The sequence below is a fragment of the Neoarius graeffei genome, chromosome 4 (assembly GCF_027579695.1).
Source record: "Neoarius graeffei isolate fNeoGra1 chromosome 4, fNeoGra1.pri, whole genome shotgun sequence".
Taxonomy (NCBI): Eukaryota; Metazoa; Chordata; class Actinopteri; order Siluriformes; family Ariidae; genus Neoarius; species Neoarius graeffei.
The window spans coordinates 66814559-66832331 of record NC_083572.1 but is presented as its reverse complement, the minus strand read 5'-3'; the positions used below and the strand labels follow the sequence as shown (position 1 = coordinate 66832331).

The following is a 17773-nucleotide window of genomic DNA, read 5'->3' as shown; positions in this document are numbered from 1 at the left end:
ATGCGGCCCGGACGCGGCTGACGTGATGCGTCACTAATTCCGTATAGGCCAATACCACGAGTCTCCAAAACTTAGTACATGCATTTTCATTACCTGATAAAAATAAATAGATAATATTGTAATAATTATTTTGCACGTTTGTTATTTCCCAGCTACTGTTAACTCAGTATGTTCAAATGGAAACAACAAATAGCCTATGCATACTCTATCAAGTGCGCGGAAAAGCGGAAGAGTGGTATGTGTGGAAGAGCGGAACTAGCGACACTAGCAACATATGAGTCCCTAGCAACATGCTGCATACAAAGACGTGCTGTATTTTAAGCTAGGCACTGTTTAAAAAAAGAAAGAAACAAACATGTCTCTCTCTACATGTAAGCGAAAAATTGAGGACGAGAATCGTCGATTCAACCCAGCATGGACTGAGAAATATTTGTTTATTTTGCCGACTGCCAACGCCAAACCAATGTGTTTGATATGCAACGAATGCATTTCTGTGCTAAAAGATTACAATATTCAGAGACACCACCTGGAAAAACACCCAACATTCCGCGTGAACTTCCCGGAGGGATCTGCAGAGAGGGCTGCTAAAGTACAGAGCCTGATCGCGTCTTACTCTCGGAGCACGACAACCATGGTAAGAGCTTGCACCTCTCAAGAAAGAGCTACATCAGCATCTCTGAGGGTAGCTTGGATTTTGGCTAAAAAGAAAATGCCATTCACCGTCTCCGAAACAGTGAAAGAATCTGCGTTGGCCATGGTGGAGGAGGTCATAAGTGATGAAAAAATAAAAACAAATGTGGTGTCAGCTCTCAAAAACGTCCCCTTGTCAGACACCTCTAACAGTCGTAGAGTAGAAATACTTGCTACCCAAGCATTTGACTCACTGCTAAATGATCTGAAAAAAGCTGACGTGATGTCTGTAGCTGTAGACGAGTCAACAGATCAAAGTGATACAGCACAATTGTGCATATATGTGCGCTTTTATGATGGCACAATCTTTCGAGAGGAGCTGCTCGGCTTACTGCCGTTAGAAGAACACACAACGGGCGAGGTGATTTTTGACAAAATTTCATCTTTCTTCAGGGACAACGGTCTGGACATGAAACGTGTGTGCATGCTTGTGACTGATGGGGCTCCATCCATGACAGGCAAAAAAAGTGGGTTGGTAGCGCGTTGGTCTGCTATCTCACCTGACTTGAAATATGTGCACTGCATTGTGCACCAGGCAGTGCTGTGTTCAAAGCTAAGCGGGGAGCTGAAAGAAGTGATGGATGATGTGATGGCTATAATTAACTTTATTCGATCCACGTCAAGCCTCCAACATCGCTTGTTCCGTCAGCTGTTGGCAGAAATGAATGCAGACCATTACGATCTCCTTTTGCACAACGATGTCCGATGGCTGTCCAAAGGCCGAGCACTGGATCGCTTCTGTCATCTCCGAGAGGAGATAGCGGTTTTTCTGCGCAACAACAAGCACAGGAAAGCGCATATCCACTTGAATCGCATGCGTGATGATGCATTCATGTCTGCTGTGTGCTTTCTAAACGACATATTCAAGCATCTGAATGACCTAAATTTGGCATTACAAGGCAGAGATAAAACGGTCATTGATCTTGTGGAACAGATGAGGGCATTCCCCGTCAAATTGGATCTTTTCGCCACTGACCTTACAGGCAGAATGTTGCATTTCCCGACGCTCCGCGAATACATCGCATCCCCGACACAAATCACAGACGTGATGAGGGATTTCATTGCAAAGCTGAACGAAAATTTTGCTGCTCGACTGGATGGACTTGCTCTGCCCACGGAGGTTATGGCCTTTGCCAGAGACCCATTCACTGCTGCAAAAGAAGGAGACTTATCTGCCAGAGCAAAGCAAGCGGTCCCTTCCATCGACGAGGGTAAATTCATTCTTGAACTTGTTGACATGCAGTCATCTGCTACCATGGCTGGGGTGCTTCGCAACGATGGGCCAGCAAAGTTCTGGAGTGATTTGAACTCACACCAATTCCCCAACACCAAGAAAGTGGCAATCTTCGTGCTCAGTATGTTTGGATCAACATACACTTGCGAATCGAGCTTTTCACATGTGAACGCAATTAAGAACAGTTATCGGTGCTCCCTAACTGACAACAAACTTCACCAGTGCCTTCGGATTGGGTTGACATCTTATGCACCAAACATCACAGATCTTGTGCAAAACAAAAAATGCCACTTCTCACACTGAAGGCAGCAGTGGGCTAATGTTCTGTTCAGTAGCCTAATGAACAGTGAGAAATGTTGATAAATGTTGAATTTTTTGTTTGTTTTAAATAAAGGGCACAATAAAGAGTGTTGTTCAAGTGAATTTTGATTAGGCCTCTTCAATGTTGGATTGAAATATAATAGACATAATAGAATATAGGGCAGGCTAGACATTATTTATTTTGACATAATAATAATAATAATAATAATAATAATAATAATAATAAATAGATAGATAATCGGCTGTGCCACTTGTTAGTGACCTTGGAGAACTTGTGGCCCAGCTCAAGCTCTTGGATTCAAAATGTGGCCCAGAAGGAAAACTAATTGAATAGCCCTGCACTACGTTGTCCTGTTTGTGTCTGGGTATTCTGTCCTTAGGGTGGACCAGTTTCTGCTTCAGGGTGTTACTGGGTCTGAAATGTACCAGAATGTTGTGTTTGTAGAAGATCCTCCTGAGTTTCTCGGATAGACCAGAAATGTAGGGAATGACAATGTTCTTGCGTTTGTTCCTGTTATCATCCTTGTCAGTTATGTTCCTTTTTCTGCTCTTTAGGAAAGCCCAGTTGGGATAACCGCAATTCTGAAGTGCTTTCTTGATATGATTCTGCTCCTTCTCTTTTCCCTCTAATGTTGTAGGAATGTTCTGAGCCCTGTGTTGCAAGGTCCTAATGACCCCCAATTTATGTTCCAGTGGGTGGTGAGAGTCGAAAAGTAGGTACTGGTCTGTGTGTGTGGGTTTCTGGTAGACCTCAATACTAAGGCTTCTGTCTTGTCTAATGTGTACATCACAATCCAAGAAGGCTAGATTATTCCCACTGACATCCTCCTGAGTGAAGTTGATGTTGCTATCCACTGCATTGATGTGTTTCGAGAAAGCTTCCACCTCATGGATTTTGATTTTAACCCAGGTATCATCCACGTATCTAAACCAATGGCTGGGAGCAACTCCTGCAAAAGTGGTCAAAGCTATATGTTCCACTTCCTCCATGTATAAATTGGCCACAATAGAGGACACTGGTGATTCCATGGCACATCCATGCTTCTGTCTGTAGAAACTTTCATTAAACTGGGAATAAGTGGTAGTCAGGCAGAGGTCAAGCAGGGTGCAAATCTGATCCGTGGTGAGTTTCGTTCTATCTAGTAAGGAGCTATCCTGAAGGAGTCGTTTTCTTACAGATCCGACTGCTTCTGTGGTGGGAATGCAGGTGAACAGAGAAGTGACATTGTAGGAAACCATGGTTTCATCTGAATCTAGTTTGAGGTCTGCAACTTTAGAAGCAAAATCTTGGGAATTTTTGACATGATATGGTGTATTCCCAACTAGAGGAGCCAAGATGGTGGCTAGGTGTTTAGCAATGTTATATGTGACCGAGTTTATACTGCTGATAATAGGTCTGAGAGGAGCTCCTTCTTTGTGAATCTTGGGGAGTCCGTATATGAGAGGCACGGCTTCCCCAGGGTACAATCTGTAGTAAAGAGATCGGTTGATAGCTTGGTCCTTTTCTAGTTGTTGCAAACAGCTAACAACTTTCCTTTTGTAACCACTTGTGGGGTCCCTCCTCAATGTTTCATAAGTGGTTGTATCACTGAGGAGACTGGTCATCCTGGAGTGGTAGTCCGCTGTGTTTAGCACCACTGTGCATCTCCCTTTGTCAGCAGGAAGGATGGTGATGTTCCGGTCTCTTTGAAGCACTGTAAGAGCCCTCCTTTCTTGGCTGGTGAGGTTGGAGGGGGGTGCTTTCGCACTGGATAAAGCAGCTGATATCTTCAGTCTAAGTTGTTCTGACTCCGTGTTGGTCAGGTTGTTGTTCCTGATGGCTGTCTCTGTGGCTGTGATGAGTTCTACTACCGGTATCTGCTCAGGTGAAACTGCAAAGTTAAGACCCTTGGATAAGACCTCTCTCTCTGGTTGGGTGAGTACCCTGTCGGATAAGTTCTTCACCCATTTCTCTTCTATGTCCGGTTGTGTAGCCTGGTCAGATTTATTCCTCCAAGTCAGCCCTTCTGTCTTGCTGGAGGAGGTGGTTTTAGACAGCAATTTTTGAAATTTGCGCATCTGTCGTTCCTTACCTTTGGTGTGTTGTGAAAGCTGTGCCTTCTCAGTGAGATCAGAGACTCGTTCCAAAACTTCACTGGGAAGAAGGGCTGTCAACTCCTCAAACCTCAGTTTAGTCTTGTTCTGGAGAGCATCGATGGTGAAATGTATTTGTCTCACTCTCTCATTGAGAAGCCGCTTCTGGGCTTTCTGCAGGATTATCTCAGCTCTGTGTCCTTTAACCGTTGAAAATAGGCGTAGGCTGGTGGGGATAATATTGGATTGTTGGCATCTCGGGTTAAAACGCAGATGGTTTCTGTAGTCTGCCAGTTTTCTGGAACACTTCTCATACTCCCACACTAGTCGAAGGGTTCTCATCCCAAAATGCGTGGAAACATGTCTGTGAAGATTCTCAATCATCCAGGTCATAGTAAACTGTGGGTGGTAGAAATGGGCAACTGGACTTGCTTGAAAATTCTTGAAAACGTTTCACCTCTCGTCCAAAAGGCTTCCTCAGTTCTGTCTGACTAATAGGGAGTATCAGATATTTATCTTCTCCTGGATCAGAATCAGAATTCTGATGACCAGCTCATCTAAGGTGTCATTGAGGCATCATATTGGTGTGGGTCACTGGAGGCTGGGTGTGAATGGCATCTACCGGAAACCCACACACACAGACCAGTACCTACTTTTCGACTCTCACCACCCACTGGAACATAAATTGGGGGTCATTAGGACCTTGCAACACAGGGCTCAGAACATTCCTACAACATTAGAGGGAAAAGAGAAGGAGCAGAATCATATCAAGAAAGCACTTCAGAATTGTGGTTATCCCAACTGGGCTTTCCTAAAGAGCAAAAAAAGGAACATAACTGACAAGGATGATAACAGGAACAAATGCAAGAACATTGTCATTCCCTACATTTCTGGTCTATCCGAGAAACTCAGGAGGATCTTCTACAAACACAACATTCTGGTACATTTCAGACCCAGTAACACCCTGAAGCAGAAACTGGTCCACCCTAAGGACAGAATACCCAGACACAAACAGGACAACGTAGTGTATGCAATTCAGTGCAGTGATGATTAAACGGACTCGTGTATTGGGGAGACGAAACAACCGCTATACAGGCGCTTGGCCCAACACAGGAGAGCCAGCTCCTCATACCAGGATTTGGCTGTCTACATTCATCTTAACAACAAAGGACACTCATTTCAGGATTGTAACGTACGCATTTTAGCCAGAGAGGATCGTTGGTATGAGTGAGGAGTTAAAGAAGCCATTTTTGTCAACCTGGAATGGCCATCACTGCACAGAGGTTGGGGTCTAAGACATCATTTGTCAAACATCTACAAGGCGGTCTTGGACACTCTTCCCAGACGGCTGGGTGTACGCCAGGACCCAGCTGTTTTCGGTGACTCACAGGAGGACAGAGAGAGTCAGATTGCCATTGATCACCCTAACGGGCAATCCTTTGATCACCCTAATGACTCGCCGTTCACACCCAGCCTCCAGTGACCCACACCAACATGATGCCTCAATGACACCTTAGATGAGCTGATCATCAGAATTCTGATTCTGATCCAGGAGAAGATAAATATCTGATACTCCCTATTAGTCAGACAGAACTGAGGAAGCCTTTTGGACGAGAGGTGAAATGTTTTCAAGAATTTTCAAGCAAGTCCAGTTGCCCATTTCTACCACCCACAGTTTACTATGACCTGGATGATTGAGAATCTTCACAGACATGTTTCCATGCATTTTGGCATGAGAACCCTTCGACTAGTGCGGGAGTATGAGAAGTGTTCCAGAAAACTGGCAGACTACAGAAACCATCTGCGTTTTAACCTGAGATGCCGACAATCCAACATTATCCCCACCAGCCTATGCCTATTTTCAACGGTTAAAGGACACAGAGCTGAGATAATCCTGCAGAAAGCCCAGAAGCGGCTTCTCAATGAGAGAGTGAGACAAATACATTTCACCATCGATGCTCTCCAGAACAAGACTAAACTGAGGTTTGAGGAGTTGACAGCCCTTCTTCCCAGTGAAGTTTTGGAACGAGTCTCTGATCTCACTGAGAAGGCACAGCTTTCACAACACACCAAAGGTAAGGAATGACAGATGCGCAAATTTCAAAAATTGCTGTCTAAAACCACCTCCTCCAGCAAGACAGAAGGGCTGACTTGGAGGAATAAATCTGACCAGGCTACACAACCGGACATAGAAGAGAAATGGGTGAAGAACTTATCCGACAGGGTACTCACCCAACCAGAGAGAGAGGTCTTATCCAAGGGTCTTAACTTTGCAGTTTCACCTGAGCAGATACTGGTAGTAGAACTCATCACAGCCACAGAGACAGCCATCAGGAACAACCTGACCAACACGGAGTCAGAACAACTTAGACTGAAGATATCAGCTGCTTTATCCAGTGCAAAAGCACCCCCCTCCAACCTCACCAGCCAAGAAAGGAGGGCTCTTACAGTGCTTCAAAGAGACTGGAACATCACCATCCTTCCTGCTGACAAAGGGAGATGCACAGTGGTGCTAAACACAGCGGACTACCACTCCAGGATGACCAGTCTCCTCAGTGATACAACCACTTATGAAACATTGAGGAGGGACCCCACAAGTGGTTACAAAAGGAAAGTTGTTAGCTGTTTGCAACAACTAGAAAAGGACCAAGCTATCAACCGATCTCTTTACTACAGATTGTACCCTGGGGAAGCCGTGCCTCTCATATATGGACTCCCCAAGATTCATAAAGAAGGAGCTCCTCTCAGACCTATTATCAGCAGTATAAACTCGGTCACATATAACATTGCTAAACACCTAGCCACCATCTTGGCTCCTCTAGTTGGGAATACACCATATCATGTCAAAAATTCCCAAGATTTTGCTTCTAAAGTTGCAGACCTCAAACTAGATTCAGATGAAACCATGAAGGACTTCCAACGAACCAAGTTGAACAAGCCACGGTGGAATAGCCCATTCCAGGTCCTGCTCACGACCCCAACGGCAGTGAAGGTCACAGGCAGAGTGACGTGGATCCACGCTAGCCACTGCAGGAGGGTTCCTGAACCGGCTGAGCAGGAGGAAAAGAAGGCCTAAGTGACCCAGACGCTGACTAAAGCTAGTGAGGAAGAAAGGCATCACTGCATGGAACAGTAGGCAGCTGACAAATATCGGTTACCAGATGGTGAAAATAGACTCAGATGACTTGCCTCCATACTCAGATGAAGACTACAACCCACCGTTCGATGACATCAGCACAGTTGACATGAAATTAGCCCTAACTTAAAACACTTTCATTATGATTGTTTCCTGTTCTATTATTCCTGATCTATGTATATGGCTTGCTAGCATTCATTTAAGATGTCTATGTCTTATAAGAACAGCCTTAGCATTATCCCTGTACACTCAATGACGTGTTAAGTCGAATCTCTCTGAGAACTCTTATCACTGAAACTGTGTACAGTTCTTTTCTTTCCTTTTAGCAATTTATCCTATAGGATAAAAAGTGGGGAATGTGAGGGAATTTTAATGAATGAACATTATTATTCTCTGTGTTTCTGTATGTTGAACTAAAGTGGCTTAGTTACTGAGAAGAGATGTTTTTCCACATGCTGTAATCGCTTTTCTGTGGCCTTGGTGGTAATGAGCAGGGTGCTTGAGTTCGTCCTAACTACGCATCTTCTCATGATGTAACCACCTTTCCTGACCTCGGTGGTGATAAGCAGGGAGCTTGAGCTCTCCCTAACTCGCATCTGCCTGCACATACCAGAGCACGCCAGGTGCACGCTTTAACAAAGCTTCATAGAAAATCTTGAGCCAATCACGTGAAGATGCAAGCAGTGAGCGAATGCTTTCAGAGTATAATAGATAACAGCCACTAAAACACAACTCAGAGTGCGCGTACTCTCGGCATCATCAGAAGTGGTGTCTTCTTCTATTCTATTCTTCTCTTCCCTTTCCTTTCCTCTTTTATATATCTTTATATGATCTACTAAAATAAATGACTGAAAAGACAACTGTTAGCGTTCTGAAGTGTTTATTAGAAATTTCCATTACACTCCTTACTGGATAGAACGAAACTCACCACGGATCAGATTTGCACCCTGCTTGACCTCTGCCTGACTACCACTTATTTCCAGTTTAATGAAAGTTTCTACAGACAGAAGCATGGATGTGCCATGGAATCACCAGTGTCCCCTATTGTGGCCAATTTATACATGGAGGAAGTGGAACATATAGCTTTGACCACTTTTGCAGGAGTTGCTCCCAGCCATTGGTTTAGATACGTGGATGATACCTGGGTTAAAATCAAAATCCATGAGGTGGAAGCTTTCTCGAAACACATCAATGCAGTGGATAGCAACATCAACTTTGCTCGGGAGGATGTCAGTGGAAATAATCTAGCCTTCTTGGATTGTGATGTACACATTAGACAAGACAGAAGCCTTAGTATCGAGGTCTACCGGAAACCCACACACACAGACCAGTACCTACTTTTCGACTCTCACCACCCACTGGAACATAAATTGGGGGTCATTAGGACCTTGCAACACAGGGCTCAGAACATTCCTACAACATTAGAGGGAAAAGAGAAGGAGCAGAATCATATCAAGAAAGCACTTCAGAATTGCGGTTATCCCAACTGGGCTTTCCTAAAGAGCAGAAAAAGGAACATAACTGACAAGGATGATAACAGGAACAAACGCAAGAACATTGTCATTCCCTACATTTCTGGTCTATCTGAGAAACTCAGGAGGATCTTCTACAAACACAACATTCTGGTACATTTCAGACCCAGTAACACCCTGAAGCAGAAACTGGTCCACCCTAAGGACAAAATACCCAGACACAAACAGGACAACGTAGTGTATGCAATTCAGTGCAGTGATGATTAAACGGACTCGTATATTGGGGAGACGAAACAACCGCTATACAGGCACTTGGCCCAACACAGGAGAGCCAGCTCCTCAGGCCAGGACTCGGCTGTCTACATTCATCTTAACAACAAAGGACACTCATTTCAGGATTGTAACGTACGCATTTTAGCCAGAGAGGATCGTTGGTATGAGCGAGGAGTTAAAGAAGCCATTTTTGTCAACCTGGAATGGCCATCACTGAACAGAGGTGGGGGTCTAAGACATCATTTGTCAAACATCTACAAGGCGGTCTTGGACACTCTTCCCAGACGGCTGGGTGTATGCCAGGACCCAGCTGTTTTCGGTGACTCACAGGAGGACAGAGAGAGTCAGATTGCCATTGATCACCCTAACGGGCAATCCTTTGATCACCCTAATGACTCGCCGTTCACACCCAGCCTCCAGTGACCCACACCAACATAATGCCTCAATGACACCTTAGATGAGCTGGTCATCAGAATTCTGATTCTGATCCAGGAGAAGATAAATATCTGATACTCCCTATTAGTCAGACAGAACTGAGGAAGCCTTTTGGATGAGAGGTGAAACGTTTTCAAGAATTTTCAAGCAAGTCCAGTTGCCCATTTCTACCACCCACAGTTCCTCCAGGAAGGCATAAGAAAAGGAACAACGCTTCCGTCTCTCTCTCTCTCTCATCTGGACTTCAAGCCATCTGGACACAAAGAGATACCCTGCACCAGCAAACCAGATAAAGGCGTCTTTTCTTTTCTTTTCCTCAAGAATCAGAGTTTCACACTTTTCTTTCACCTTTGGCCACGGTTGATTCTAGAATCGTGCAATTTTTAACTCAGTCAAGTTACAACCGGTTTATTCATTATAAGTATGTATGACTGCAGCCCAAGCAGTTAATTTAAGGTTAGAAGCGACCGGATCCTTCTAATTAATTCTCTGTGCACATTGTCTGATCAGAGACTTTCTTTTCATCACAAGCGACCACGCGTCAGACCAAGAAATTCTCTGTGCTTCACGGAGGTCTCTACAACGGTGAAACTCCAAAAGTCTCGGAACATCTTCTCATAATCTCGCGTAGAGGCGAGATGCTGAAGTAAGATTGGCATTTGGGCATAAAAGCTAGTCTTAGGAATTTGCTTTTACGAAGCAGTGTGAATTTAAACTCAGGAACGGTTTAATTGTGTACACTGTAGACACTCGGTGTTGAATTGATTGTTCTATTTTGTTTTAATCTCTCAATTGTTTAATAGATAGGCTTTGCATGCTTCTCTCTATTCCTGGCTAACACTTTAATTTCATTATTACACGTATCTTGACCGCATCAAGATTTCAGTGGATTTAGTACTGTTATAAGCTAGTGAAATTAGCCTATGGCTAATTCTTTTGACCCATTAGCATCCAGGGCTAAGTGTATTGTCTCAAGGGAACACGTGGTGGCCCTCCTCCACATTCACATACACACCTTTTGTCTTAACTCCACGAGGTAGGATCCTTGGGCCACATACGGCTAATTCTTTTGTCTCATTAGCAATACGTGCTAATTCTTTGTTTTACTTAGAAACAGGTGGTCAACTCCCCCACGCACAAACACAACCTAGCTAGCATTCCTTTGTCTTAGCAACCAAAGCTAACTCTCTTGTGTTACTTAGAAACACGTGGTCACCAGGCCTCACACACACAAACACATCTTAATTAGCACACAAAGCTAATCTTTTGTCTTCACCACACACACACACACACACACACACACACACACACACACACACACCTCACTGTTTGCTGAAGATTTCAACTGTTATTATTCATTTTTATCCTTGTTATAATAAATTCAATTATTATTGAAACAGTGTTTTATTTGTTGTTCCAATACTTTTGAATTCACCCAAATCTCAAAAGAATTCCAAGGTGCATATGAGTTATGTAATACGGTAAGTGATCATAATAATTTGGAATACACTATAATTTAGCTGTTTGGTAATTTATTATTAAGCATCAAAATTAATGGTATGATTCAATGAGACTGATTCAATGAAAACGATTCAATGAGACTGATTCAATGAGAATGATTCAATGGTATGATTCAATGAGAATGATTCAATGGTATGATTCAATGAGACTGATTCAATTTAATGATTTAATGAGACTGATTTAATGAGATTGATCACTTAATTACCAATTGCACCTACAACACCATTGGATGGTGGTTGGGAGGATGACCTTAGAGGTAAAAAAAAGATGAAGAAAGAGAAAGCTAAACCAAAAGTCAGATGGTGGAAGTTGAAGGAGGAAGATTGTAAGTCAGAATTTATGGATATGGTGAGACAGACATTGGGTGAAGAGGTATTATGGGGCTTTTCCACTACCAATGCAGCTGAGTTGGGCTGAGCCGTGCGGTGCTGAGTTGGGCTGAGTTGAGCTGAGTGGGGCTGTTGGGGTTGTATTTCGACTACAACCGCACTGAACCGTGCTGGCTGGAAGTGGGTGGACACATTGGGTGGAGTTAGCGAAAGTGGGTGGACGTCACGTGATGTCGTTAGGCGGCACAAACGGTGACATCAGTGACCTTTTAAGTGGTAGTCTCACGACCCGGATAGTAAACAATAAACTGGCTGGCCTTTCCTCGCTTGGGTTGGTCTTCCATCTTCTAGTTTTCTGATCTTCTTCTTCTTCTTCTTTGTCGTAATTCTTCTTCTTCCGGGTTTACGGTGTTTGCAGATCCCAGCATGCTCGCGGGGCGTGTGTGGGCATGTGAGGACACTCCTCCTCACCAATCAGTGCACAGGGGAGTGTCTCCTCACACCCCTAGCCCCACTCGGCTCGGTTGAGCTCACTTCAGCTCCACTCCAAAACCGTGCGAGTTTTGGGTGCTGAGTAAGGCTGAAGTGAGCTCAGTCGTGCTGCTCTGAGGTAGTCGAAACGCAAGCCGTGTTGGGCTGAAGTAGGCTGAAGTGAGCTGAAGTGAGCTGAAAAAGGGTAGTGGAAAAGGCCCATTAGATGATTGGACAACTATGGTAGAAGTAATGAGGGAGACAGCTAGGAAGGTGCTGGGAGTGACATCAGGACAAAGAAAGGAAGACAAAGAGACTTGGTGGTGGAATGAGGAAGTCCAGGAGAGTATAAGGAGGAAGAAGTTGGCAAAGCAAAACTGAGATAAAAAGAGAGGTCAAGAGAGCAGACAAAAATATAAGGAGATGCAAGGGAAAACAAAGAGAGCAGTGGCAAAGGTGAAGGAAAAGGCGTATGATGAACTATATGAAAGGTTAGACACTAAGGGTGGGGAAAAAAGGATCTGTACTGATTAGCAAGACAACAAGATCAAGCTGGGAAGGATGTGCAGCATGTTAGGCTGACAAAGGATGCAGATGGAAATGTGCTGACAAGAGTATGTGATGAGAAGGTGGATGGAGTACTTTGAGAAGCTGATGAATGAAGAAAATGAAAGAGAGAGAAGGTTGGCTGAGGTGGAGATAGTGAATCAAGAAGTACAGCAGATTAGCAAGGAGGAAGTAAGGAGAGCTATGAAGAGAATGAAAAATGGTAAAGCAGTCGATCCAGATGATGTACAAGGGGAGGCATGGAGATGCTTCAGCGAGATGGCAATTGACTTTTTGATGAGCTTATTTAACAAGATCTTGGAAAGTGAGAGGATGCCTGAGGAGTGGAGAAGAAGTATACTGGTACCAATATTCAAGAACAATGACAATGTTCACTAGCCACAGCATGAAGTTATGGGAAAGAGTAGTGGAAGCTAGGCTAAGAGGAGAGGCAGAGATATGTGAGCAGCAGTATGGTTTCATGCCAGGAAAGAGTACTACAGATATGCAATATTTGCTTTGAGAATGTTGATGGAAAAGTATAGAGAAGGCCAGAAGGAGCTGCATTGTGTGTTTGTGGATTTAGAGAAGGCATATGACAGGGTGCCGAGAGAAGAGTTGTGGTACCGCATGAGGAAATTAGGAGTGGCCGAGAAGTATCAAGTCAAGTCAGCTTTACTGTCAAATATGCTATACATGCTCGACATACAGCACAGATGAAATTTCAGTCCTCTCTGACCCAATATGAGATTGGTGCAGGATATGTATGAGGACAGTGTGACAGCAGTGAGATATGCAGTGGGAATGATGGAAGCATTTAATGTGGATGTTGGATTGCACCAGGGCTTGGCCCTCAGCCCTTTCTTGTTTGCAGTGGTAATGGACAGGTTGACAGATTAACCCAGGCAAGAGGCCCCATGGACAATGATGTTTACAGATAATATTGTGATCTGTAGTGAGAACAAGGAGCAAGTGAAAAAAACGTAGAGACATGGAGGTATGCACTAGATAGAAGGGGAATGAAAGTCAGTAGGAACAAGACAGAGTACATGTCCATGAATGAGGATGAGGACAGTGGAATGGTACCGGTACAGCTACAAGGAATAGAGGTGGTCAAAGCAGATGAGTTCAAATATTTGGGGTCAACTGTACAAAGTAATGGAGACTGGAGATGAGAAGTAAAGAAAAAAGTGCAAGCAGGTTGGACTGGATGGAGGAGGGTGTCAGGAGTGATTTGTGACAGAAGGTTGCCAGCAAGAGTGAAAGGGAACATGTACAAGACCAGCTATGTTGTATGGTTTGGAGATGGTGGCACTGACAAAAAGACAGGAGGCTGAACTTTAGGTCGCGGAGTTGAAGATGCTGAGATTTTCACTGGAAGTGACAAAGTTGGACAGGATTAGAAATGAGAATATTAGAGGGGCAGCACATGTAGGATGGCTTAGAGACAGAGAGGCAAGATTGAGATAGTTTGGACGCATACAGAGGAGCAATCCAGGGTATATTGGGAAAAGAATGCTGGAGATGGAGTTGCCAGGTAGAAGGAAAAGATTAAGGCCAAAGTTAACATTTATGGATCTGTTGAAGGAGAACATGAGGAGGGTTGGTGCTACAGAAAAAGACACAGAGGACAGGAGGAGATGGAAGGACATTATCTGCTGTGGCAACCCCTAATGGGAACAGCCAGAAGAAGAAAGTCTGATAGAACATAAGAAGGAAGCTTCATTAGAATGTATTTTTTCTTTTGAAATTTCTTTAAGTATCATTAAATATGTTAGTGGTCCAAATAATTATGTTTTGAGGCCTTTAGTTTGAAACTGAAAAAAGACCTAGAAAATGGCTGTGAGACAAATTTATTTTACTGTGGTGAGTAGAATGACCTTTCTATGTTTAGAGGAGCTGACTGGTGCAGTGTAGCCATGGTGACGCTCCCAGCATGAAGTCAGTCAGGCTCGTCATGTCTCAGATTACACAGATTACAGCATGGTTCTCTCCTAATCATTGTTTGAGCCTGCTACTGGAATTGAGTTTCACCTGAATTAAGATTAATTCTCTACTTTGCCCTGACATCCACAATTACAAAGGAAAAGAGAAGGGAATAGAAAGAGATCGAGAGAAGGATGAATAGGTACAGACATAAAGACTGAGTCTGTGGCATGGATGAGATAAATTTATCAAGAGGTAGAAAATAAGTGGCAAGAAAAGGTAAGACTTAGAGCTAACAGGAAGATGAACTGCATTTTCTTAGCTTCCACTGTCGAATTGCTAAAAGTAATTTGAGCCAGTTACACAATAATGTGGTTATTGCCAGTGACTGGCATTTGCAGTCCACCATCAATAAACATGAATTGTAAGTATTTACTAGTTCTCATATTGTTTAGATCATGCAATTCCTTCTAGTCCGCAAGTAGTGTTGTGCAAAATTGTTCACCAATATGGATAGCAGGATCAAATGAAGGAGTGGAGAGGCAAAGAGGTCAGGTATAGATAGGGTGGGTGATTTTAATTCTGCCTGGCAGTAGCATTTGCTTCTGAATGATCCTCCTTTCACCTGGTAACGGCCATCTCTCTGAGAGCACCATCCTCCATTAATGACACTGAGTACCCCAGACGTGTGTGTGTGTGTGTGTGTGTGTGTGTGTGTGTGTGTGTGTGTGTGTGTGTGTGTGTGTGTGTTCTACCCACTGATGGAGGCAGACAGCATATGACCCAAACATAACTGATGGAGGGAATGAGGGTGAAATGAAAGCTGAAATTGAAAGGAGAGTTGGTTAAAATGTATGAGATTCAGTCATACTCATTTAACTCAGTTCATTTAGCTGATTAAAGCAGCAGCCCTGCATGGAGGCCTGGGATGAGATTCTGTCTACCACTTTCACTGGAGTGTTGACCCTGTCTGTCAGTTATATACATAATATACGGTATGAAGAGTTTGATTCCAAAACGTGATAAATCCACTGTGATAAACTTGAGGAGAAAAAAAAGCATTTTCTTGACCAAAAAAATTGGGAGCATGAAAACCACTATTTTCCTTTTGAAATGTTAATATAACATGATGTTGTAATAACACTAAAAATGCAAATCTATATTTGGATTTTTTAATCTTATTTTAAAAAACTGATTATTATTTTTTTCTAAAATGTGATATATCCATGACACATTTTTTTTCCTGACAAAAGGCTATAAATCCATTACATTAACGTTTTTTTTTTTTGTGTGTGTGTGTGTGTGTGTGTGTGTGTGTGTGTGTGTGTGTGTGTGTGTGAAATATAACTAGAAACAAGAAGTAAAGTTGATCTACACAAATGACAGCCTCTGAACGTGGACCATCTCTTATCTCTTGGACATTCACAGTTTTTCCCAAATTACACTCATCTTGTCGACTATAAGCCCCAATCAATTTTATACGCAAAGCTCTGAGGAATGTTAATTGAGGTTTTTCACCCACGTGACCAAGTCATGTGAGGCTGCCATTTTGGACGTCACGGCTCGAATCAGTTTGAATGCGAGGAAGGCGACAAACGAAAAACATAAAAGAAAAAGGAGCGAGATGCAGAAAACACCTTCACTATCCAGCGACGTAGGGCATTTACAGGGTGAGCAGAGGGAGAGGTATTTGCAAAAATTGAGGTTAGCAGGCTTAGAGAACGACGTTTACTTGCTTCCACCAGGATTGTTCACTGACGTACGGAAGTACACGAAGCCCTCGTCTTTACCTGACTTCGGCCCACGTGATCTGTATACCTATGTCGTTAAAAACCCATCGCCATACACAGGTATTGATCTGAAAGCGTATAAGAGTTTGGATACCTACAAATATTTTGTGTCAGGCTGGGTAACATGCCTACATCAGCGGGTCGTCCCTGGAGCCGGTGGTCGCCATCTTATTACAGCTAAGGTTTGTTCACATTTTCATTTACTTTCGGTCCTCAGGATAAACAAAATGTTATTAAATGTCATTGAAATAACTTCTTAGTCTGTTGAGACATGGCCCGTTATAAATTTGCTGTTACCAGGCAATGACCAAGAACTGTATTATTAGGGTCGGTGTCTGTTATGTAGCAGTGCACTAGCAGCTAGCTGTTAGCACTAGCTAATGTCAACATCATCATAGCTGGTATGTTATTGTAGCAATGTTTACGTTCAGTCATTTGGATGACTGTTAAAACCTTTCAGTCTCAAGTTTTTCCTTTACTGTATTTACTAGTTTACTGTAATTATGATCCGGCAGCTATTTACACCGGATCCAGTGTAAATAGCTGCCGGAGCACGCTCCGGCTTGCTCCCCCTCAAATTAAGCAGCGCGCTCCGGCTTGCTCCCGGCTTTTAGCCATTTCTGTGCCTCTATTGCGGTTCATGGTTTTTTGCTCAAGCTATTTTTCTAGTTCATGGTTTTTTGCACTAAAGGTTTTTTCTTGTTTATGGTTTTTTGCTGTAGCGTTTTTGTCCTTGCTTGTCTCATGCTTTTGTCAAGTTTTTTGTCTCTTTTTACTTGGACTATTTTTGCCATCTGTTTTTGTCCCATTTGTTTACCTTTTTGCCATGCCCTTTTCCCTGGATTAAATCACCTTATTTATTGGATTACTGTCTGTGTTCTGCTTGTGGATCCTTATCTCACCACACTTCCACCACCCCTAACAGTACGTTCTGGCTAACATGGATCCAGCGGAACTCACCCGTCTGAGAACGGCCATCCAGCAGCAAGGGACTCTCCTTGGGACCCATCAACAAGACCTCCAGTAGATCACCCAGAACCTTGCCACCCTGTCCAACTCACTCAACCTCCTCACCACACAGATGCAGTGCTATTAAGCCATGCCTACCCCTGCCCAGCCGTCTCCTACTTCAGCCCCTGCCACTGCTTTTCTCCGCAAACCCAGACTTCCAGCACCTCAGCCCTACGATGGAGAACCAGGTACTTGCAGATCATTCTTATCTCAATGCTCTTTGATCCTAGAACTGCAACCTCTGGCCTTCCCAACAGAACACTCCCAGGTAGCATATATAATCATGCTCCTCACCGGCAATGCCAGAGAGTGGGGAACAGCGGTCTGGGATGCTGATGCACCCTTTTGTTCCTGTTTCAAGGATTTCTCCGAGGAGATGAGGTGAACTTTCGACTATTTTCTGTCCGGCCGGGAGGCGGCTAGAGAGCTCATGGAGCTGTGGCAGGGGTCCCGGTCTACCTCGGACTACGCCATCGAGTTCCGGACATTGGCGGCATAGTGCGGTTGGAACAAGAGCGCCCAGGTCGACACGTTCCTGCATGGCT

At 43.7% G+C, this 17773-nt stretch overlaps 1 protein-coding gene across 1 annotated transcript; it reads left to right on the top strand.

Moving 5' to 3' along the window:
- The first annotated feature begins 355 nt into the window (after positions 1 to 355).
- LOC132884603 (SCAN domain-containing protein 3-like) lies at positions 356 to 2227 on the top strand. Its single transcript, XM_060918449.1, has one exon. The coding sequence runs from the start codon at positions 356 to 358 to the stop codon at positions 2225 to 2227; it is 1872 nt and encodes a 623-aa protein (XP_060774432.1).
- Positions 2228 to 17773: the final 15546 nt, after the last annotated feature.

Bases quoted from the DNA above. Each gene is read 5' to 3' on its own strand.
- LOC132884603 (XM_060918449.1), top strand. From the start codon at position 356: ATGTCTCTCTCTACATGTAAGCGAAAAATTGAGGACGAGAATCGTCGA.